This window comes from Cucurbita maxima, unplaced genomic scaffold (assembly GCF_002738345.1).
Source record: "Cucurbita maxima cultivar Rimu unplaced genomic scaffold, Cmax_1.0 Cma_Scf00007, whole genome shotgun sequence".
In the NCBI taxonomy this organism is placed as follows: Eukaryota; Viridiplantae; Streptophyta; class Magnoliopsida; order Cucurbitales; family Cucurbitaceae; genus Cucurbita; species Cucurbita maxima.
Window position 1 is genome coordinate 1,266,669 of NW_019272023.1, and position 23,660 is coordinate 1,290,328.

Here is a 23,660-nt window from a genome sequence, read left to right on the forward strand (position 1 = left end):
CAAAGTCATTCATGATATTGGTTTCTTAACAGAAATTTGGCCCTCCAATATCGAATAAATGGTTTAAAATCTAAATTTCAGCTTAAATCGCAATAAAAGCTGTAACAACCTCAGTAAAATCAATAACATAATATCATTAACCTGAGTGTCCTCGGAGGCAGGGTCAGAAGTTTCAGACAGCCCGGCCAAAGTCGAAGATCTATTGCTTCCAGTCCCAGGAACCAGGACCTTGTCAGAAGCAGCATTTGCAGTCGACAATACGGAACCAGAATCATGAGTAGACTTGCTTACAACAATCTTCCCTGCAAACAAGGATCGCTTCAATTCCATGGACAGAAGAACAAATCTCCGGAAACAGATTAATTAATTTCACAAGCACGAACTGAAGTTCATTAACAACTAATCCGTTTACAAGTCCTCTAAACAAACAAGAACTCACAATACACCCCGTAGTGATAACCAGCCGGGAAACTCTTATCACATAACATACACTTACATACAACGCCAGTGATCCAAATCAACCTTTCAACGCATAGAAACGACATTTTCAGGAAAAGATAAGCAGAAAAAACTAATCAAACAAGAAAATCAAGTGGAGCTCCAGGAGTCTACATCTTATAAAAGAGTAAAAACATTATTAGGAATGAAAATGCAAAAGTGAGATGAGTACTGGCAGACGAGTCCTTCCGCAGGAAGAGAGACATCGGCGTCCTCCTGTCGCCATTAACGGTGGAGCCAGAGCACTTGCAGATTGGCGGAACTGCAGGGAACCGAATCCCTGGGATCGTATAAACCATTTTCCGACGAGAAAAAGAGAAAGGTTGAGAAAAATGGAAGCAGCGAGAGATTGAATGAAGGTGATGAAACTGCGTGAAGACAGTTAAGAGAGAAAAATAAAAGTGAATCTGTATGTATACACTATTCAGGAAAGAAAGAGAAATGAACGACGCGCGAGAGAAGGAAGATGGAGGGAGGTTAGATGACACGTGGACAGTCGTGGTACGTGGGTCCCGCATCCTACTCCTTTTTTTACTAATAATTTTGCGCGCCTTTCAACATTCGACGCCAAGTTCTAAATCTATTTCTGAAAAAAAAAAAAAATTAAAAATTAAAAAGGTGAAAGTACCATTTTAGACTGTTCTCAGTAGTTTATCAGATTTGATATTAAAAATCCATAATTACATAAAAAAGGACAATTATAATAAATGTCTATTTCAGATTATAACCCCATTTAATTGTTGAAATTAAAATATGTAGATATATATAGCATAATATATAAATTAATATTATACCAAATCTATAATGTAAAATATGTTAATTAATTGATAATAATTTATATTGAAGTATGATGCATTTAGTTGGTAATTATTATGTTTTTGTTTCTAAATATGTTGATAAGGATAATTGGGAGTATTAACATATGTTCACCATTTAAAAAATAAATAAATATAATCTATCAAACTATATTAATTGCGAATAAAAAAATACATTAATTTTAAATTATTTAAAATCAGATCAAATTGTTACGTTGCTTACGATGTAATCTAACCCAATGTCAACATTAATATAATTGAAGATATTAAGTAAATATTCACACGGAATTTAAACTCAATTTTCAAACACTTTTTATTTACCCAATAAAAATACGAAAATTAAATAAGTCACGAGAAAATGAACCAAAGTACCAAAATGGACTAAAAATATGAAAAATCTCAGTGAAACTTCTTTTTTGAAGTAAAATACGTACAAAATTTAACGAGAAGCTATTATGAGAAAAAAAAAATGATGATAAAAAGAGGGAAATAAAAAAAATGTTTAATGTGTTGTCAAAGAAAACAAATCATGGAAAAAGGTGGTGGGTCACGTGACTACGTGGGTGTCATTTGTGGAAGGCTAAACTTAAAAGGCATAACATATTTTGCTTATTTACAAATAGAATAAATTAATAAAAATAATCGCTAAATTTTGTATTTTGTCTAGAAAATATTATTATATTTTCAAAATTTTAAATAATACCATTAAACCTTTAAAAAAATACATAATAAATTAATGCTATTGAGTAGGATTTTTCTAAAACATAGACAGAGACATTGAAAGAGGACTATAGTGTCCATATCTTCTTTAAAGGAAATCAAGAACAAAGAAGGAATATGCTGTGCCAATAATAATAAATCCAAATAACCCTTTCAATTTCCAACATGATTTTTCTAAGTAAATAGGAAACTAAAAACAATTACATTCTTACCCGCCCGCTCGTTTTAATAACAAATATCGTTTCATGGGTATGAATATTAAGCTCGCCCGCCCGCCCAACGATGATCAGCTGAAAGAAGGATCAATGTTTCATGTTATCAATATCACGCACAATTTTCATCGACGGAAGCACAATGGCAGCTACGGGGTTATCTTTTAGCCCACCACCTTCATCAATGACGAGTCTTAAGCCATCAATATGAAGCTTACCATGGTGTCCACTTACAACGATTGTTGGCTTCTCAGACAGTGCCTGCAAGAAACAAGAAACAATCCAGTTTTAAGGAGCAAAGCCATTTAAATTCATTGAAAGAACAGCATGAACTGAGGTGTGTGTGACTTTGAGTACTCACATTTGGGATATCCCAAACGTTTTTCCTCCCACTAAGGCACTCTATCTTGGGTGCTTTGGTGTCTTTGGCTTTCAAGGAATTCAGTTGTTCTTCAACATCTTTCCCTCGCTCTAAACCGGCGTGGACGGCTATCAATTTATAGTGTTTGATGCCTTCCTCTGTCTCCAAACAGATATCATCCTGGAATCAGTTACAAAGATCATCAGATTCATTTTGGTTATATGTTTTGAATGTGGTTTACTTGAGAGTGGGAGACTTGCCTCTTCATGTACCCAAGCCATATTGGAAAGGAACTTCTTGTGTTCATCAGGCACTGCCTCCACCAAATCTGAGAAAGAATGGTTACATTGTTTAGTTGGATACTCAACTTATGAAACAAGAACAAACCAAAAAGTTAGCATCTACTGTATTTAGTTATAAATTATAACCAGAAACCTGCAAGAATCTCTGCAATTAAACTCTCATAAGTTGTCTTTGTTATGCATGGGAGTTCTATCAGGAAGTTAGTATGTGCAGAAGATGGTAGCTAGTCAAAGTGCCCACCGCTTCCTTCATTGCCCTTGTGAGGTTCAACATTGGTTAGAGAGAGGAATGAAGAGTGTGAAAACCTCTTTTTAGTAGACGCATTTTAAAACTGTGAGACCGACGGTAATACGTAACGGGCTAAAGTGTTACAAATGATATTAGAGCTAGACACTGGACGGTGTGCCAGTGAGGATGCAGGCTCCCAAGAGGAGTTGATTGTGAGATCCCACATCAGTTGGAGAGGGGAACGAAACATTCGTTATAAGGGTGTGAAAACCTCTCCCTAGCAAACACATTTTAAAACTGAGGCTAACGGCGATACGTAACGGATCAAAACAGACAATATTTGCTAGCGGTGAGCTTGGACTGTTACAAATGGTATCAGAGCTAAACACTGAGCGGTGTGCCAGCTAGAACGTTGGGCCCAAAAAGGGGTGGATTGTGAAATCTCACATTAATTGGAGAGGAGAACGAAACATTCTTTATAAGAGGGGGTGGAAACCTATTCCATACGTGTATTATATCAATCTTAATGCAACTTACCTATTCTTCACAATTTAAATTTACTTCTTATCAGTTCCTACCAAAAAAAACAGGGCATCCATTGTTGTGCATAGATCAAAACCTCAAAAACCTGTTCAAGGAAGGGTCCATGGGGGATAAAATGATATCTATTCCAGAGAGGTATGGGTTTAAAAATGTTTAAGACCCAGAGCTAATCCTCACTATCCAAAGCTTTGTTCATCAAGAATGAAAAGGAAAATTCAAAATGCAATGAATTCAAGGTAACATTCCACCAATAAGTAAAAGGAAAAGGAAGAAGAGAAGAATACCAGCAGAGCCATGAGGAACACCATAGGACTCAAATGTCGGTCCAGCATCATAAATGGAACCCTGATATTCAGTCCCCTTCGCCAAATTGGTTTTCACCGTAATTTTCCCACCCCATCTTCTCCCTTGCAAATGCATATTCTCGTACCCCTTACCTCTGAACCACCCTTCTCGCTTTTCGTTCTCCTCGAACTGCGTCCACGTATCCTTAAAAGCCGACCCATCGGCCGGAGGAGGCAAAATTCCGAGGAAAGCGGCGAACGCGAAATCGTGATTTCCGGCGAGGAAAACATGCTTCTGGCTTGGATATCTGGAGGGTAAATTGATCAAGAAATCAATTACTTCTCGGCTATTCGATCCCCTGTCGCAATAATCGCCTAAGAAGATTATGAGGGCGGAATTGAAATCCGATGGCTCAATGGAGGACTCGAGATTCAACCATAAATTTCGAAGCTTGGTGATGTATCCATGGACGTCGCCAATGCAACAGACTACTCTGGTTTTCGCCGGATTTTGATCGGAATGCGACATCGGATTGACCACGAGACGATGTGGTGAATTGCGTACGGCTGAGGCAGCTGGTATAAAATTATCCCTTGTTAGGATTTTTATTTTTTATTTTCTAGTCAAAGAGGATTTTAAAAAAATAATAATAATAAACAAATTTTTGGTTTTGAACTATTTCAAAGAGCTAGTTAAATCATGTTCATGGAACACACCAAATTTTGTTCCATGTATTCAAATTACATATGTGGTGGAATATATGGATTCATATGCTACAACCATGAGCCAGTTGGATATCACACATGAGTTAGATGGAACTCGCAGACATGAGTTTATCATTACAACACGAGTTTCGTTTGATCAATCTATTATCTTTTTCTTCTTCACGTCAACATCTTAAACAAATTCATATTGGACATTCCCTGCATAAGTTTAATCTTTAAAGTTTGTGCTTATATCGTCCCACTCTCTAGACAGGTTTGTGGGTCAATGTTTTTGTCCGCCCCAACTGGCAGCCGCTAGATTTTTCCCTAAATGAAAAGCAAAATGATCTACCTCTCGAGTCTCGTCAAGCAATTCGATTTAGTGAGAAAATCCGACGTCCCCAAAGCGAGGGGCAGACAAACTCTCATTTGGTCACTATGATGGGCACAAAGATGAGCAAGCAAAGAGGGTACTACCATTTGGTTTCCTCATTTATTGCTCTAAAGTAATTGATTTCTGTGGTACAAAAAGGTATAGTATGAAAGTAATGAAGTAAGAAATTTGACATGAGAGTGCAGAGGACACTGACAGGATTGGCTATCTCTTCTGGAAGTTGAAGAATTTGATTCCATAGGCAAACACGAAGAAGAAGACGAGAACCCAGACGACGTGTGCTACGACCACGACGGGGATGAAGTCGTGGTCGTACCCAAAACCTTGCTTAAGGAACATCTTTAGTCCTACATTTCCAAATCCGGGTATCTGAACAGGAATATCTTTGTCACCAACTTGAGAAGCTACAATGCCATAAATTGTCCAAGCCACAGGATTAGCCCAGTAATACCACCTCCACCATATGGGGATTGCCTACAAAAGTGTTGATTTAACCATGAGTCTCACAAGTTCAAAACTATCCGAGTTCGAGATTTCGAAATTGGACGTTGCGTACCGGTCGAGGAATAAGAAAACCAGTGAACAAATTCCAAAAGCCAAGAAAGAAGGACATGACAACGGCTGCAATGTGGTGGCCTGGAGTCAAGGCTACAACCATCATCCCATACAGTGTGAAGTAAGTAAAACACATAAAAACCAAGTAGCAGAACAGCAAGAACTTCCCCACTTTCCATTCAAATCCAATCATACTATAAATAATGACACAATAAATTAAAGATTGAACAGAAACATAAACAGTCTCAATTGCCACCTGCAGGGGGAAAAAAAGGAAAAAGGTTAGAATCTTTAGTTAACTTATTCGTGATTAAGCTTTTGGGTCGAGTGATGATTTAATATCACCTGAGCAAAAGCATACGGCAAAGCAGAATACATCCCGGCAGCTCTTTCTCGATAGAAAACCATTCTTTCGATAGCAACCACGGACTGCACAGATGAAGCATTGGTAGCTCCAAGGAAGATGACAGCAGAATATATAGCACCCATAACATTTAACACATCTTGTTCTTTGGCTCTGAAAAAACATAAAAGCATCAATAAAGTAGAATGCGACAGGAACACAGAGTAATACAGGTCAGTGAAGCCTTACAATTTTTGTCCCTTGTTCCAGAAAATTAGACCAAATAAGATACCAATAACTATTGTAATGAAGAAGCGTATGGCATTGTATTGAGAGTGTCGCCAATACGAGCGATGTTGTTTCCAGAAACAAGCTTTGCATTGAGAGAAAAACGATTGTGAGTATTCAGTTGGGAAGTTTAGGTCTTTGGACCCTGGAGCTGGAGTGCTAAGCTCCAGTATAAGTTCTTGGTTCCTCCTGAAACAAGAATTGGTGTTGAGAAAAAAATGATAGAAATTCAAGATGTTGTGTGAACTTAAAGCACAATCATACATACTGATAAGCTGGAGATTTAGCAAAAGTCTCAGCAAGATTAATATTTAGTTGAGCCTCAATTTGAGGAGCAGTAACCTCAAGCATCCATGTAGCTGGATTCTGACCATCTTCAATCTTTGGAATCCCTGGAATAGCCTGTCATCAAACAGCCACCAAATTGAACATTTGGGTAGAAAATGGAAAAAGAACCGAAACAAATATACTCACCTCAAAATATTCAATGAGTTTGCAAGATCGCTGACCAAGTGGTCCGGCATAGATCATTTGTCCACCATGTTTCAAGAGCAGTAGCTACATGAAGCATTGAAGTTTGGAGAATTAGAAACGGTGTAGCGAGAAACAATCATTTAGAGTCTGTTCAATAATACCTCATCAAAAGCTTCAAAAATGTCTATGCTTGGCTGGTGAATTGTGCATACAACGGTTCGCCCAGTATCAACTGTATTTCGCACAGTACGCATAACAATGGCAGCAGATCTAGCATCAAGACCAGAAGTTGGTTCGTCCATGAAGATGATTGATGGATTAGCAATCAACTCCACTGCTATTGTCAATCTTTTCCTTTGTTCGGTTGAAAGACCATCTACTCCTGGAAGCCCCACTAAAGCATTTTTCAATGCATCTAATTCTATTAGTTCCATAACTTCTTCCACAAACATCTACATCAATGAAGATTAGTCATATGTTCGACCACATTCTGCATCAACTGGAAGCATAAAGCTGCAAAAGTTTCTAGTGGAAGAACATACCCTTATTGTTTCGGTATCGACATTGGAGGAAAGGCGGAGCCAAGCAGAAAAGAGGAGAGACTCGTAGACCGTAACGTGAGGCGAATGAATGTCAGTTTGTTCACAATAACCACTTACTCGAGCAAAGGTTGATTGCTTCTTTGGGTAACCAGAGATGCATATACTTCCTTCAATATAACCGCTGGTCTTTCTTCCAGCTAGTACATCCATGAGTGTAGTTTTCCCAGCACCACTAACACCCACAAGAGCTGTTAATACCCCTGGTCGAAAAGCTCCGCTGACATCGTCTAACAGTTGAAGACGATCTTTCTCAATCCCGTGCATCTTCATTTCCTAAATGGAAAGACATTGAGTTTAATGATCAAGTAGTTTCAGCCACTTTGTAAAATTATCCATACAAAAACTTGGAACTTGTTTGGAAGGACTTTCTAAGTGAATCCAAACAGGTTCTTACAAATTTGAGTTAACTTACAGTAGGCATATCCACATAATAGTTAACATGGTTGAATGCAAGTGAAAGTGGCTGGAAAGGCAAAACCATTCCTCCCCTTTGCAATGGATCTAAATCAGCTACTATTTCTGAAAAGTTGATGAATCATAGTTAATGCCTATGGTTTCTCTTTCAATATCAAAGCTCTAACTAAAGAAAATATAACTACAAGTCAAAGATCAAACCTTGTGCATTGGACCTATTATTTTTTCTTTTCTTCTTGTCTTCATCCATGCAAATGAGAGCCTTTGCATCGGCAAGCGCTGAATATAGTTTCAAACGGATTAATACCGTAGTGGTGATAATCATCAACATTTGAACGGACAAATCAAATTATACTCTTAAATAAATGAAGGGTTGAGATTATTTACGATTCAAGTAAGTCAAAGCTATTGTAAATAGAATGTTGAAGAGAAGATTAAAGCCGAAAAGTGCCGCAATGCAAATCCAGTACCAACTTTCTTCCTTAAAGAAACCCCTACTTGCAAGGAGCACTTTCCCAACAGTAGGTTCATTAATTCTATTATCTGTATTTTTCTGCATTAGGCAAGAATGCTTTTGAGTTATTATGATGGAAAAAGGAACATATAACTAAATTTAATGTGTTTTTCAAGCTAAGATTTACCTTGCTCCATCTTTCATCTAGGAACTCATTGATGACAATGGCATTTTGTCCATACATCATGGGAGAAATGTAAAAGCCCCAAATTATCCATGGCCCGATGTTCTCTATGCGCACAGAAGGAAAACCAAAATTTGGCAAACAAAATATTTTCATCCACTAGAGTAGATGTTGTAGAGTTAAAGTTTAGCCACAAGAAAATAAGAACAATCACTTACCTCTGTCAATAATGAAACCTCCAAGCAAGAAAACTATTAAAAGAGCAAAGGTGCCCAAAGTACTTGCAATAACTAGCGCTCTTCCAATAGCAGCCATAAGTCTAAATAGCGATAGAGCTGCTTGATGAGTGGCAAAGAAGGCCAAAAATTGCTTGAAGAACCTAGAGATTCAATGGCCAGGTAAGTAAAGTTTGTTTTTGTTAACAAATGAGAAGGAAAGGAAATATATATACCTACTAGGAGCAGGAGCAAACCCAATTGTGTAATAAGTTAGAAGAATCCATATCCCTGATTCTGCGAGAGAGAGAGGAATTCTGAGGAGCCAAATAGGCAAACTGAATGCCCAGGCAGGATAGAACAAGAAATCCCTCTGCTTAAAGAAAACTGGAAGCCTGAAAAGAGTGAGAGCCATTTCTGCCATTCCATTAAACATGATATTCATGAGGCTGAAAAACAAGGCTCCAAGGAACTTGCTTCCACCAGTTACAGTGCCCACTTGCATTTCAGTCCTCAGAAACACAGTCATAGCAATGATGGACATGATAGTGATCTGGACCGTCTTGAACACATAGATAAAAGCATTTCTCTTCATTAGCAGTACCTCTCTTGAATAGCACGCCCTGAATAGCTCCCACTTAGATAAACCATATTTCTCCATGACTAATGCAGCTGGGTGAGCTCTAGATTTGTCGTAAGGCACATCAAGATCAGAGGCAAGCTGTTGACCAATGCTAAAAGACTTGAATCCTTGCAAAAAATCAGGAACAGAAATGAATCTATATGATTGGTCTTTTTTATACCAATATTGTTCTTGGTCCTCTTTTGATGTCACTTCTTGTAAGAAATCAGCAACTCCTTTCCTTTTTGGGCATCTAAAGCCCATAAATTCAAAGAATTCAAGCACTTTTTCTCTCGGACCTTGATACACGATTTGACCTTCTGAAAGTAGAATGATATCATCAAATAGATTATAAGTTTCAGGAGCTGGTTGTAGCAGAGATATGACCATCGTTACATCCATTATATGAACCATTTGCCTCATGGACTTGCATATCTGAAATGTGGTGGAACTGTCTAAGCCTGTTGATATTTCATCCATAAACAAAGCCTTAGCGGGCCCAACCAGCATCTCCCCTACACACATTTTGTCCAAACTTTTAATTGAACTTATTGCACGAAACTGTAAAAACAACAAAGAAAAATGAATATTCTCAACCTGTAGTAACCCGTTTCTTCTGGCCACCAGAGATTCCCCTCCTCATTTCATCACCCACTAAAATATCAGCACAAACTTCCAACCCAAGTATCTGTTCAAAATATACTTTGCAAGTCAGCCCAAAATATGGACAGTGTGAAAGTAAATGGCCTAGAAATGTAATAGAAAAATGAAGACTTGTTGAAACTGCTAACCTTGAGAACATAATCTGTAACCAAACTTGCTTTTTGGCCTGAAACAGAGATGGCCTTCATGAAGGCGTCAATCTCAGGGTCTGGCTTAATGCCTGCTTCTTTCTCTCTTCTTGTTAGCTCAGTCAAAAGTTGATATCTCGTGCCAACGCCCAAGCAACGACCAGAGAAATCTAATGTCTCTCTCACTGTCATCTCTCCACAATGTAGGTCATGTTGACCGATATAGGCGCAGGTTCTTTGAGGCACAAACTCATGTAGTTCATGTCCGCAATATGTCACTTTTCCACTTTCCTATTAACATTTTGCTTATCATTATTTTGCTTTTCTGCTTCAACTTTTAAATGTGGAGCCTCTCAACTTTCTCATAGTTTCTTTAAATACTTTACAAAATAAAAATCATTGATTGTTATCAATCCTTTTATTGACTGTTTACCATAAGTTTGAATCAGTTTTGAAATCAAAAACTTGATCTACCCCACAACTTTAAAACATTCACACGCTTAATCATAAGCATAATTAGCATAATTTAACTGATTTAGGTATATATCTTCAACTAGAAAGTTCTGTGTTGCACGCTTTCAAAAGAGAACAATATCTGCCAGCGGTGAACTTGGATTTTTACAAATGTTCTCCGAGCCATACACCGGGCAGTATGCAGCGAGGACGCTGGGACTAAAAAAGAATAGATTGTAAGATCTCATATCGGTTGGAGAGAAAAATAAAACATTAGTGGTGTGGAAACCTCTCTCCGTTTTAAAAATTTTGAGGAAAAGCTCAAACAAGACCATATTTATTACGGGTGGGCTTGGCGAAAAGAATCTTCCCTCCCCTATGTTAACTTTATGAGGTGGTCGTGCTTATGTTGGATTTTTTAGATAATATTTTATATACACTTCGTGGGCTAAAACAAATCATGGGTTTGATTTATTAAAACAACATTATGAAAGAAAAAATCACCAATGTATTGAGTTAAGAACCTTCAAATTATGATCGAGTTTCCCAGAGAGTGCCAACAACAGCGTAGTTTTCCCAGAGCTTGGAGGACCCAGAAGTAATGTCATCCTACAAATCAGAAATTAATGTCAAAATTCAATTTACCAAACAACCTTGGAAACAGGCAACTGTTTCTTAGGACAGATTAAAAAAAAAATAGCGACAATAATTTAAACAGTAAAAGACTTTTTTTTTTTTTTTCCGTTTTTAATACAACAAAAATACTTGAACCTCTAACCTCCATTATAATAAGAATTTATTTTATTAAATACCTCAAGGAAAAAAAATTTATCAGTACCTTGAAGGTTTAATTATTCCATTGAGACCTCTAAGTATATGAATTTTTCTCTTCTTGGACGGAGCCAACCCTATCAACCCAAGCAAGCTCTGTTTTTCATAACATTCAAAGCAAAAAATAATTAGAACATGATATTTATTTATTTATTTTTATCACAATTCAAAATTCCCCTCATTTTTACTATAATTCATTATTATTATTATATATATATATATATTAGAATTTACTCTCTCTGTGATTTAAAGATCTAAATAATATTCCTTGTTTTATTAGATTATTAAGCCTACAATAATAATCAAATTGCGGTTCTTCATTGATTTTCCCCCCTGATAATATGGAAAAGGAAATAAAAGGACAATAGTTCTATTAAGGATCGAACATGAGATGTCGAGAAACTTAAATTTTGGTATTTGGTCATTATGGGAATTAAATCTGTGACAGTTTGATATACATAACATTAAATATAAATAGTAAAATCAATAAATAAAAAGGATTTAATTTTATTCATATGTACGAAAATAAATAATGGAAACAATATCGAATACCTAATAACGAAGTACTCAACTAATATTATAAATAAATAACAAATAATTATAAAAATAAACAATTAGCAAAATAAATATGGATTTAAAGAGTATGCTAAATGGATGATTAATTTAAAATAATACCAAAAGACAATAAAATTATTTAAATTGACACTAAATAATTCATTAATCATCTCCACATTAAGATAAACAAATAATTGCCCCTTTCTTCTATCATATCTACTTTAAGATTAATAGCTAATTCCTTAAAGAAAAAACTAATAATTGATTTTCTCTCTCCTCTTTTATTTCCGAAAGAATAATTTCGTAGCTGAAATTATTTATGATGGGAAATAAATTTTAAAATGTTTATTTTAATCCATAAACCGATTAAAAACAACCCTTTAGGTCCTTATTATTTATCATTAATATTATTTTATCTAATTTTCATGTTCAAAATTACGTCATTAATTTATTTAATTAAATAGACTTTTTGTATAGATAAAAATAGAATTAACTATTTTAAAAATAATTTCTGGTGTAGACGTATGTGAGAAAAAATAATCTTTTAAAGTGCTCCAATATTTTGTCTCAATTTTTTATTTCGGCCTAAATTTTAAAGTTTTTTTAAACTTAAAATTTTGACTTTTTGATAAATAATATTTATTTTTTCTTTTAAATCATTTAAAAGCCTAGGGAGTAGGTGCCAAGTTTTGAAAACGGTCCGTAGCCTTCTCCAATTAAATATAATTTAATGATAACTTTCAAAATTAAAATAAATGTGGTGCCTAACTTTTTATGTAATTTTCAATATCTTTAATCTCTTAAAATTATATATTTTATTTATAATACAGTAAATAATAGAAATTTTATGCTCTTTTAAATTGTTATTTTTAATCAAATTCAAAAATAATATGAACTAGTCGATTTTTTGTTTCAAAATAAATTATTATAATGTTGTTTCTTGAATAAAAATAAAAAAAATAATCCAATATGAAAATGGAAAAATACCTCGAGCGTGTTGAGTGCAGCGTTGAGCAGAGTGGGCAGAGCTCTACTTCCAACGTAAACTTCCCCTTCGACTGACAAATTCTGGAAACGAACTTCAATTTTGGGTATTTCAATCCCCACTCTGCATATCATGCAATCACACAGCTTCAGTTTCAATTACAATAATGGCGTTTTCCGTTTTTACCTTTTTAGGGTTTCGGATTCTTCTTACCTATCGCTTCTCTCTCTGATCCGTCTCAGAAACTTCTCATTATCTTCTTCCACAACCTTCACCACGCTTTCCATCAGCCGTTTCCTCTCCTGAAATCCCAACGCCGTTACATCCACTTCCTCATGAACCACGCTTCCATTCTCCAGAACTTGCCGAAGCATTCCCTTCCTCATCCGATCGTACGTCGGAAGCCGCTCTATCGCCGCCCATCGCAACTCTTCCTCATCATCCATTCTTCCGCTTCTTGTAAACACGTCCGCCTGCGACTGCCATACTTCTCCTACGCTAACCGACGCCCAACTCCGCCGACTACTGGCTATTCGGCCGAGTTCCTCCCTTGCTATTCCCGTATCCATAAGTTCCTCGACGCACGAACCTAGCGCATTGATCAACAATGGATAACAGAAATGGAGTGATTCAAATACGAGTGTTCGGCATCATCTGATTCATTTCCTTCGATTCTTCCGGCGAGAATAGAACCCCGGCGGCCTGAGATAATGAAATTAAAGGCGGGGCGGCAGAGGGACGGGGAGGATAAGGGAAAGAGACGAAGATTTAATGGGAGGAAAATAAGGCGGTTCAAATCCATTTAATGGTAGAAGTTCCCGACTCTCTTATTTGAGGCCGACGTGTTTCTGTTAGCTGAAAACCAACTTATATCGGTGACTTCCTATTTTTCCAAATAAATTTTCCTTTTCTTTTTTTTTTTTCCTCCTTAAATTGGTCTTAATCATTCGATTATTTGATTTTATTTTTATTTTTAACTGATATATATTTATATATATAATACATGGCTTTGTTCTAGTTATTTCTTATTTATTAGTAATTAGATGATTTGACACCACATATTATTTTGTTTTTTTATTAAGATAATTAAAATTGTTCTTTTTTAAATTGAGATTTACACAGATGAATTAAATGAGATTTTTTAATGAAAAATTAATGATTTAATTTAAATTGTATGATTTTTTTAACAATTAAATAGGTCAACGACCTATTAACACATAATTTAAATCAATAATTTTTAAAATTTAATGATTTATTACATAAAATTTCAAGAATTAAATATGTAATTTATCTTAAATCTTTCAAGCATTTACTTTGAGTTTTATAGTGGAGTCCTCTAGCTTAACCTTCCTTATTCTCAGGGGTCGCGTTATTATTTTATTTTATTAAAAAAAAAAATCACCATTAAGTTTAATTATCCAATAATAAAATATTAAAAAAATTTAAAAATACAGAATAAACATATAATTTATATATCATGGCTAGATCGATATATATCGATGTCGCAATAAAATTTCGATGAGATTTTCAAAAAGGAAAAAGACAGCTACAAAATTATTTTTGATTTAACAAAAAGAAAAAAAGGAAGTAAAATGTCACTGTTTCAAAGATTAAATGATGTGACACGTGGGCCAATAAGGAAGCTCCAAATGTCCCTTAAAGTTGTTGGCAGATTTGAACATTAACTATCAAAAGATGGTCACGTTCCAATATTAATGTCCTTTAATAATTTATAAGGTAGAAAGAAATATATAGTTTTTAAATTTTTATGGTGACTTGTATATGTGAATCAATATTTGACGAGATCGTGGTTGATGGGTTTGTATCGTTGGATGAAAAGAGATAAATAACTTAGATTTATATCTAATGATTATTAAGGACACGTAGAATCCAAATCTAAGAATGACTAATATGAAATAATTTTTTTTATATATAAAAATTAAATTCAAATTACAAGATTAAAAGTGTTAATTTAAAAATATAATAAATAAATAAAATATGATATCCAATCCATATAGTATAATTTATCTTAGTTTCTAATTTTGGAACATGTTTTTTTCCACATCTTATCTTGCCACAATTGACGATAACCACTTTTGACATGTTGTCATTGCCACGACCACTATTACTGATTATCGCCTATATCTACCATTAGAGACCATTGATCTTATCTCACTATTGCACTTACTAACCACTAATGATACTCAACGGTCGATTATAATATTTTAAATACAAATTTTAACTTTAATATAAATAAATTTTTAAATAGTTGTCTCTAAAATTGATAAATACATCAAATAAAACAAAATTTATTATAAACACTAGAAAATGTACCAATAAGCATACAAGTATTTTATTTTTAAATCAGTTTTTATAAACCATGTTTATACAAAATACAGAATTGATTTGATTTGATTTTTTTTATTTTTTTCAAATAATACATATGGTTCTAACATTGTTAAAATTTCTATGGTAGGTCATGCATGTTGTAACTACTAATAGACCAATTGCACATTTTATGGTAAATGTTTGGTTTTAAAACGTTGACGTTTCATATATCTAGACCTTGGACTAGTAACAATGCTCTTGCGTATAGGATAGCAAAGTTTCGACTCTTAATTAAAAATAAATAAATAAAATATTTGTCAAAAATTAAAAAAATATTTGATGACTTAGACTACTCGTCTTAAAAAAAATGATTTTTCTCAATTTTGAAATAAATTTTCAAAATGTACCATAAATTCAGACCATGACAATTCATCCCACCTTTAAATTCTAATTGGTTAGTCTATAGTATATTTTAAAATATTTTTTTATTATAATCGGATATTTAGTTCGATTAAATCATAGAGACGACCTTCGAATATCTAATAAATAAATAAATCAAATATCATATATATTTTTTCTTATAAAATATAGATTTTTTTTTTTTTAATCTAAAAATCTAAGTTCTTGACCCCAAAATTTAAATAAATATGGTATGTTATTTGACTTTATTTTTCGATTATATTAATGAAGTTTATAATATTAGTTAAGTAAACTTTCAACTTTTTAAAAAATCCCAAAATAATACTGTTGAATTTAAAGTATTAAAAAATGCACATGAATTGCGATTATTGATCAATTACGAGCCACTATGGGTAACTTTATTTTATACCTATTTTCTTTTTATTTCAATAATAATGTGGAAAATTTGAATTTAATTATAATATTATAATAAATATTACATATTTTATATCATTATTCAATTAGATTTAAAAAATTATGTTATAATTAGTTTGTAGTTAATTTTTGTCAATAAATTGCTTTATCTATTAGCTTTTCTATTAAAATATTAAAATATTTATATAATGTCTCACATAAAAATTTACTTACCAAAAAGTATGGGCCCAAATGGTATATTGGGCCTATTGGATCCAATAGCCAATTGGGCCAGCTTCGAGCCGAAGGAAGGTCCATTAATTTCCATCAACAAGACGGCTACCAAAATCGACCGAGTCAAAGCCACATCCACTGACGGTCAAAATTGACACGTCAAATAGCCTAGCCAGTTGTCAACTTTTGATTGGATACACTGTCCAACACAAATAAATATACTGTAAATTTGAAAAATAAATTATAAGGGAAGAAAAATCCCAACAGCATGAATTTGGACGTCCTTCTGTGTGAAACATATTAATCGATAATGCCAAAAATTGATTCCATTATTTTACACGTGGCAGGAGGGATTAGAAATTTAGTTTTGACCAATCCTTAAAAAATGTTTAATTTATCTGAATGCAAAATACAATAAAATTATAATAAAATTTCAACTCGATTAATTACTGAAAATTTATAGTAAATATATTTATTTAAAGGATTAATTTTTAAATTCAGTATTCAAATGGGATTTTAATTTAATTAATATTATTCCTTTGTTTAAATAGAAACTATATATTATTTTTAATTTTTTTTGCCCATTTTTGATATTGACCGTTTACTTTTTTAGCCCTGCTTTGACTTCATGACGTGGTGCATGACGTGGCAAGGCTGGTGGTTCTTTATTTCCAGAAGGACGCCATTTTTTCGGACGAAAAAGTATTTATATTGGAAGCCGCCGGATGCAGGTCCCATTTCCAGTTGACCAATGAGGAATTTCCACGTGGAATATTCTATTTACACTGCTTTTTTATTCTGTGTCGTGTCAAAAGTTGAATACCTACAATGCTCAATATAGTCATAATTCAATATTGACTGTAAATTTTAGTATTATAAGTATTTTATTTATCAATTATATTTGAACAGGCCAACTTAGATAATTTAAGAAAATAATTTATTTAATTAAAAAAGAAAAAGGTTTAACGAATAAATTGTTGTATTACATAGGTTAAAAAAAAAAAAAAATTATTGTATTAAATAAAGGAATTAGAGATAATCTTTGTCTAAAAAAGGCACCATTTATTTGGCTTTAAATATGTGACGAATCGCGCTCAAGCGTTTCATTTCGCTTTCATTTTTCGTGTCTCTTTTGGAAAGCACAAGCAAGGGAGCTCAGCAATCACCAACTATGGCGGAGAAGAGTTTCAAGTACGTGATCGTCGGCGGTGGTGTCTCAGCTGTAAGTTTCTTGTCTTCCATCATCGATCGTCTGATCTGATTTCTTTTGGCACTAACTTCTTGTTTCAGATTGTTTCACGTGGTTCTTGAGTTTGACTTAGATTTCTTTTGTGCTTTTAATTTTTTTTTGTATTGTTGGAAATGAAATCTGAGGCGTTTAGGCTTTGCTTGAATTGGGATTGATCTTTTGATGCTTTTGTAACTGCTGTCTGTAGCAATGTTGCGATCGCGATCTATTCCTGTTTTTTGCTATTTCTTTTTCTTATCTGGTTGAAAATTACACTAAAGATATGAGTCTTTTTTATTCTCCGTGTTCTTTTTATCTTGAACGTACTCGTTCTGTCATGGCTCAGGGAGCAAATGTTATAGATCTTTTTGATTGCTCTGTTTGTCAACTGAGAAGCTAGATTCCTGGAGGAATGTGTGAAAGCTATGGGAAATTTACGTTTTTCACCTGTAATTAATTGAGTGAGTTAGTTTTTGACATACAACTGAATGAACTTATTCTTCTTCTAGTTTAACAAGCTGAAATGAAGCTTGAGATGTCTTTTCAATTTAACTGTCATTATGAGATAGAAAAAATATAAGAAAAATAAACCAATATTTATACAAATTTACTCAACTTTTGAGATACTTTTATCATTTTGTAAATTTTTTGTGATTCATTTGTTGTCATGCCATGTGAAGCACTTATTTTGTATGCGAGAATTGGTGTTTCTTCAAAGTATATCTCTCTCCCAAATTTATGCTGAAGGACTTTCAAGAACAAGCACCTGTCACTCCCTTTTTTTTATGCACAATTTGTTATTTCAATCTTACTAATACCGCATTCTTGGACTGCAGGGATATGCAGCTAGGGAGTTTGTGAAATTGGGGCTTAAACCTGGCGAGCTAGCAATTATTTCCAAGGAGGCGGTATGCTTTCATTTGCTGCAAATATGAAGATTTTTTCATTAGCCTTTTCGTTTTTTTTTTTCACATATGCATACAATTCCATGTAACTCTTGAAGGGAACAACCCAATGAACTTAACTTGAAGCCATTGTGTTGTGTTTTTTCATCACCCTATAGTTAAAGTTATTCCTGTATTCAGAAGAGGAATTGACATAAATCCTTCGTGTAATAGAGCTCAGAATCCTATGATTAGCCTCATAGAACATGGTCGTACATGATGAAGGACAGAAAGGGAGATTCAAAGTGAAGGGGAGAAAAAGTATTATTTGCGGGAAATAACGTGAGTAAGGATGAATAGTGTGATTTGACGTGGGAAAAAAGAAGGTACTAATGGGTAGAGAGGTTGAGAATGAGATGAGCCCCTTTGTGCAAAACCTTGGACTAACAAAATTGTATTTTACTCAATTGATTCCTATCATCTGGTAACATCATGTTTCAATAAGAACAATGACTAAAATGATTAGAATAGAGAATCATAGTTGGGAGAAGGAAGTGGGTGATACTGAAATGAATTGCAACCATGACCTAAGCTGAAGTGAGTTTTGGAGCGTGTTACTTCAAATCTGATTACAGATAACTGCAGTACTTGTATTTAATTTAAGACTTGAATTACTCTATCTTGAAGTTCGTAGAATTATTCCGTTCACTGAATTTTTCTAGTTCCGAATGCAACTTTATTTGAGATTTTATGAATTATAGCTTGCTTCTTCTTGAAAAGCTCAATGCTATTAAGCTAAATAAAGTTGACTGAAATGACAGCAGAGTAGTCGGAAAATTTTGTACTGAGAAACTGTAACTTCGCATATGTTACTACTTGATAACTTTTACTTTGAAACATTTTCAAATATTGAATTAGGAAGTGGGACCTTGGTTTACTTTCTTCCTAAGAATTCTCCACTGTTGTGCAGGTTGCTCCTTATGAACGCCCTGCTCTTAGTAAAGGGTATCTCTTCCCTGAGTGTAAGTCGTTTATTATGTAAAAAAACATTTCCAAGAAAGTTAAGTACTTAACTTGATCTTATCTGTTCGATTTCACATTGCAACTTGACAAGTCTGTTTCTTCAGCTCCTGCTAGACTTCCAGGATTCCACGTCTGTGTTGGAAGTGGAGGAGAGAGACTTTTACCAGAATGGTACAAAGAAAACGGTAATGGTTCCTTATTTTACCTGCTGCAAACCCATGGTTGCCTTTTTACTTTGTACTTTTCCTCAATCGTCCTATTTGTTTTGAAATTATAGCATAGTTCAATTACTCACCGGTTAGAAAACTTTTGTGTAATCATTGGATGCGTGGGGATACCTCATCTCCCCTCTTTTGCATTTTCCTTTATTCTTCTTAGATAATGAAAGTTGTTTCTTATCGAAGAAATTCTTTTTTGGTTCTTTAGTTAGGTTTACTTGTTGGCATTAGTCTTGTTAAATTTCTTCTGATCGTTAAGCTACTTATACTTCAGGGATTGAACTGATCCTTAGCACGGAGATAGTGAAGGCAGATCTCGCTGCAAAGGCTCTCTCTACTTCATCTGGTGACACCTTCAAGTATCAAATTTTGATCATTGCAACCGGTTCCACTGTAAAAACTCATCCACTGACAAAAAGCACTTGTGTTGATCTGTTCTTATTACAGATCTAACTTATGCTGTTTTTTGTCGTCTTGTAGGTCATCAGATTGTCAGATTTTGGTGTACAAGGAGCTGATGCTAAAAACATTTTCTATTTGAGAGAGGTTGATGATGCTGACAAGCTCGTAGAAGCAATTAAAGCGAAGAAGAACGGGAAGGCTGTGATCGTTGGAGGAGGCTACATCGGTCTTGAACTTGGTGCAGCTCTAAAGATAAACAATCTTGATGTTACTATGGTCTACCCTGAACCATGGTGCAGTAAGTACTAAATACAGAACAGATTGTTATTTAACCCCATTTCCTGCCCTCCTTACCCTATAGAATTTTCTTTTGGTCAAACCCGTAAGTCTTCTCTTGTGGCTTGTGTTCCTGCAGTGCCTAGGCTTTTCACAGCTGGTATAGCTGCCTTCTATGAAGGCTTTTACAAGAACAAAGGAATCAATATAATCAAGGGAACAGTAGCAGTTGGTTTTACCTCAGATTCAAATGGAGAGGTTTGTAGCTTTTATCTTATGCCTCCTGCTTGTTGATGATGCTTTTTAGAAAAACAACAAGTCTTAGCCGATCTTTCAGGTGAAGCAAGTCGAACTCAAAGATGGCAGGAGTCTTGATGCTGACATTGTTGTTGTGGGTGTCGGAGGCAGACCCTTGATATCTTTATTTAAAGGACAGGTCGAAGAAGAGAAGGGAGGCATTAAGGTTAGTATGCTTAATTTAGCTTTTTCTTAATAAATTTTCCGAGCACCAACATTGTTGTGATTTTAGTTAAACTATATACTTGTTTAGGCAAAATGTTTTGGTCTTGAGATATTTAAAGTTCCATTTGTACTGTTGCATTATGAAGTAATCTTTATATAAAGAATTTAGATATGCATCATTGTTTTTCATGGAAACTACTGCATATATGGACACAATTCCCATTTCATGAAAACTACTGCATATGGACAGTGGTAAATTAAAATTTGATATCTCAATTAAAACTTTAATATTTGAGATCAAATTAAAAACCACGTTACACTCGACTAGAACTACGATTTAATCTATACACGTAATATTAGTAGTTACCAGTTTCTCTTAGCGTTAAAAAGTTCCTCGTCGTTTCCAAGTTCCTTTAACACATGGATTTGGTAGTCAAATTTTCACAACTCATGCATTAGCTTATTGATATCAGACTGATGGATTCTTCAAAACAAGCATTCCTGATGTGTATGCTGTGGGAGACGTGGCTACTTATCCTTTGAAGCTATACAATGAGTTGAGACGAGTCGAACATGTTGATCACGCTCGCAAATCCGCTGAGCAGGCTGTGAAGGTGTGTTGAATCCCTTGAAAATTTCATTTGACAACTCATAAGATCCTAATCTATCATCATATAAACCTTGTTTTTCACATCTTTTTCCTAACAGGTCATCAAGGCAAAGGAAGAGGGAAATTCCATCGAGGAATACGACTACCTTCCATACTTCTACTCTCGCTCCTTTAACCTCTCATGGCAATTCTACGGCGACAACGTCGGCGAGGCCATCCTATTTGGGGACAACAACCCAGAATCTGCAGAACCCAAGTTTGGAACCTACTGGGTCAAAGATGGCAAGGTAGTTGGAGTTTTCTTGGAGGGTGGAACGGCAGATGAATACAAGGCCATTGCCAAGCTTGCACGAGTCCAACCATCAGTTGAGAGCTTGGATCAGCTTGCCAAAGAAGGGCTCAGCTTTGCCTCCAAGGTTTGAAAACTTGTTTAGTTGATCATGTACTTATCAAAATGAATTGAGATTGCTGATGATTGTGATATCCATAAATATTAAGTTTGGTTTTTGTTTCTTTTAATGTTACAGTGTTTACATTTGATTGCACTTTGATAAACTCTGAAAATGGCTTGCCTTACCAAAATATGCCCTCCAAGCTTCCAAATTACCTGATTTCTTGCTAACTTTTAACAACTTCATGAGATTTACCATATCCTTTGATACTTTTCTGATTGGCCCTGTTCTACTAATTTCAATGCAGGGTCCACTGAAGCCTCAATATTAGAACTTTAGACAATTGGTCATTGACTTTTATCACAATTTTTTTTTTTTTTGTCTCAAATATTGACACATTTTTGCATTAAAAGTATTTGAAGTTAGTATAAAGGTAAATAGTGTAACCCTACTTTACACCTGTCTGAAAAGACCGATAAGACCGACGTTCATATTTTTATTCTCGTTAAAGGAATTAAAAAAAAAGTAACCCTTTCATATCATTGAAATTACATAGGAATTTTTTTGTGAAAAAAAGGTGAAGTATATCATTTATGACTCGTCATATTCTCCTCGATCTTTTTCTATTGTTTTATTGTTTCTATTTTCATTAGTTTAACGTTCCCCTCTCTAACTTATGTAACACATCTATTAGAAATAGTTTCTACATCTTTATAATTAATGTGGACAGAATTTTTAAACCTCCCAACAAGACCAAGACCAAGACTGTGGGACAAAAATGAATTTAATTTGGGATGTTCAAAATGTGAGGAAAGGAGAAAGAAAGAAAATAAATAGCTTTTGTTTTTTAAGTTCCTTCGGCTCCTACCTTCCTAAACCAACAAAGAAATAGACAAAATTCCCGTAGTCATTTGGCCTACCTAACATGGAAACCAAAGGGGCTTTTAAGTCTTTTTCAGTGTCCCAACTTAGGTTTGTGATTTTAAATTCCATTTTTTTAATTTCTTACTAGAATTACACCAATTATGTGCCAAATCCAATTATTTAGACTTCTAATATCATAAACTAATGAAAACAAGAGTCAATGATAGAATTAAACAAAAAGATACCAATAATTCATGGGCCATACAAAAACAATATAAAATTTTAAAAAAATTTGTTGGCTATGGTTTGCTTCATTAGGTTTCCACATCTAATTTGCTTACATCAAAAGAATTATTTAATTTGGATAATTAATAGTAATATGCCAAACCCATCACACTGAACATGTTTTTTCATCTCCATTATTATGCAAAAACTTTACTTTACTTATTTATTGTTTATTTAAATATTATAAAATTTAGCCTCGTGCTCATTTATCTTTATTATTTATTTTAAAAAAATTATAAAATCTCTATGCTCTTAAAGATTATATATTTATTTTCTCGAGTCAACTTTTCATGTGACTTATCAAAATGTAAAGTAGAAATTGGTCTATTTTTAACTTATAACAAATGAAAACAAATTAAAAATGATTTTATATCGCTATTTTTTAGAAATAAAATAAACCAATTATCTCTATTTGAAAAGTTTACATGTTCACGTGAAAAACATTTTACCCATGCAATTGAATTAAATATTTTGAATGGGACCCATCACAAAAAAAAAAAAAAAATAATAATAATAATAATAATTAAGATAATCTTCCCTCCTATATTACAATAAACTTAAAAAAATAATAATAATAAAATAATAGAGTACGTGTCAATTACATCTCAACTGCTTCTATTTCGGTAATTTTTCATTTTTGAGAAAATATTACAATAATATCCACATTTATTTTATTTTTAATCTTTTATTTTCTAAAAATAAAAAAGAGTTAGAACACAAATTTGAAGCGTTCTTCCTATTATTTTTGGCATGTGATTTGTGCAAAATGTTGGAAATTATACCTTTTTATTTTTTCACTAAATATGAAACCA

At 34.0% G+C, this 23,660-nt stretch overlaps 4 protein-coding genes and 1 long non-coding RNA gene across 7 annotated transcripts in view; 2 read left to right on the forward strand and 3 right to left on the reverse strand.

Moving 5' to 3' along the window:
• Positions 1-921, reverse strand: part of LOC111481575 (1,4-alpha-glucan-branching enzyme 2-2, chloroplastic/amyloplastic-like) — a 19,978-nt gene extending 19,057 nt beyond the window's left edge. The window contains exons 1-2 of the mRNA XM_023127074.1: positions 671-921; positions 142-302 (exon numbers count right to left, since the gene is read on the reverse strand). Coding sequence (XP_022982842.1) covers positions 142-302; positions 671-797 — 288 coding nt within the window. The 5' untranslated portion in view covers positions 798-921. The remainder of the gene's footprint in view (positions 1-141; positions 303-670) is intronic.
• The window catches only part of LOC111481823, a 25,261-nt gene extending 17,830 nt beyond the window's left edge, over positions 1-7,431 (forward strand). The window contains exon 3 of the long non-coding RNA XR_002718101.1: positions 7,418-7,431. This is a non-coding gene — a long non-coding RNA (uncharacterized LOC111481823). The remainder of the gene's footprint in view (positions 1-7,417) is intronic.
• On the reverse strand, positions 2,087-4,609 carry LOC111481700. The gene is made up of 4 exons (XM_023127263.1): positions 3,965-4,609; positions 2,867-2,934; positions 2,607-2,786; positions 2,087-2,506 (listed from the first exon to the last, which is right to left on the reverse strand). The coding sequence occupies exons 1-4, from the start codon at positions 4,491-4,493 to the stop codon at positions 2,336-2,338; spliced, it is 948 nt and encodes a 315-aa protein (XP_022983031.1). The 5' UTR covers positions 4,494-4,609; the 3' UTR covers positions 2,087-2,335.
• Positions 5,124-13,704, reverse strand: LOC111481556 (pleiotropic drug resistance protein 2-like). 3 transcript variants are annotated; one of them, XM_023127034.1, is made up of 20 exons: positions 13,043-13,703; positions 12,832-12,952; positions 11,297-11,385; positions 10,983-11,067; positions 10,006-10,296; positions 9,812-9,902; positions 8,829-9,729; positions 8,596-8,756; positions 8,381-8,484; positions 8,127-8,292; positions 7,941-8,018; positions 7,738-7,844; positions 7,266-7,598; positions 6,885-7,175; positions 6,724-6,807; positions 6,518-6,651; positions 6,211-6,438; positions 5,964-6,135; positions 5,620-5,874; positions 5,124-5,537 (listed from the first exon to the last, which is right to left on the reverse strand). In XM_023127034.1, exons 1-20 carry the CDS (start codon positions 13,396-13,398, stop codon positions 5,268-5,270), a joined length of 4,317 nt encoding a protein of 1,438 aa, XP_022982802.1. In that variant the 5' UTR covers positions 13,399-13,703; the 3' UTR covers positions 5,124-5,267. The 3 variants fall into 3 exon arrangements, with proteins under 3 accessions (XP_022982802.1, XP_022982803.1, XP_022982805.1); XM_023127035.1 differs by having other exon boundaries at positions 5,328-5,537; positions 5,620-5,699; XM_023127037.1 differs by lacking the exon at positions 5,124-5,537 and having other exon boundaries at positions 5,620-5,711; positions 13,043-13,704.
• A 3,579-nt stretch (positions 13,705-17,283) lies between these two features.
• On the forward strand, positions 17,284-21,883 carry LOC111481646 (monodehydroascorbate reductase, seedling isozyme-like). The gene is made up of 10 exons (XM_023127185.1): positions 17,284-17,426; positions 18,269-18,340; positions 19,287-19,338; positions 19,444-19,524; positions 19,832-19,950; positions 20,038-20,257; positions 20,375-20,493; positions 20,573-20,698; positions 21,171-21,311; positions 21,406-21,883. Exons 1-10 carry the CDS (start codon positions 17,376-17,378, stop codon positions 21,727-21,729), a joined length of 1,305 nt encoding a protein of 434 aa, XP_022982953.1. The 5' UTR covers positions 17,284-17,375; the 3' UTR covers positions 21,730-21,883.
• Positions 21,884-23,660: the final 1,777 nt, after the last annotated feature.

Coding starts and splice junctions, on each gene's coding strand:
- LOC111481556 (XM_023127034.1), bottom strand. CDS start 13,398: ATGGATACGGGAATAGCAAGGGAGGAACTCGGCCGAATAGCCAGTAGT. Junction 9,903..10,005: donor TTACAGATTATGTTCTCAAG/GTTAGCAGTTTC, acceptor TATTTTGAACAG/ATACTTGGGTTGGAAGTTTG. Junction 8,019..8,126: donor AGCTTTGACTTACTTGAATC/GTAAATAATCTC, acceptor AACTATATTCAG/CGCTTGCCGATGCAAAGGCT.
- LOC111481700 (XM_023127263.1), bottom strand. CDS start 4,493: ATGTCGCATTCCGATCAAAATCCGGCGAAAACCAGAGTAGTCTGTTGC. Junction 2,787..2,866: donor TGGCTTGGGTACATGAAGAG/GCAAGTCTCCCA, acceptor AACTGATTCCAG/GATGATATCTGTTTGGAGAC. Junction 2,507..2,606: donor ACGTTTGGGATATCCCAAAT/GTGAGTACTCAA, acceptor TGTTTCTTGCAG/GCACTGTCTGAGAAGCCAAC.
- LOC111481646 (XM_023127185.1), top strand. CDS start 17,376: ATGGCGGAGAAGAGTTTCAAGTACGTGATCGTCGGCGGTGGTGTCTCA. Junction 18,341..19,286: donor CAATTATTTCCAAGGAGGCG/GTATGCTTTCAT, acceptor ACTGTTGTGCAG/GTTGCTCCTTATGAACGCCC. Junction 20,699..21,170: donor AAGAGAAGGGAGGCATTAAG/GTTAGTATGCTT, acceptor TATTGATATCAG/ACTGATGGATTCTTCAAAAC.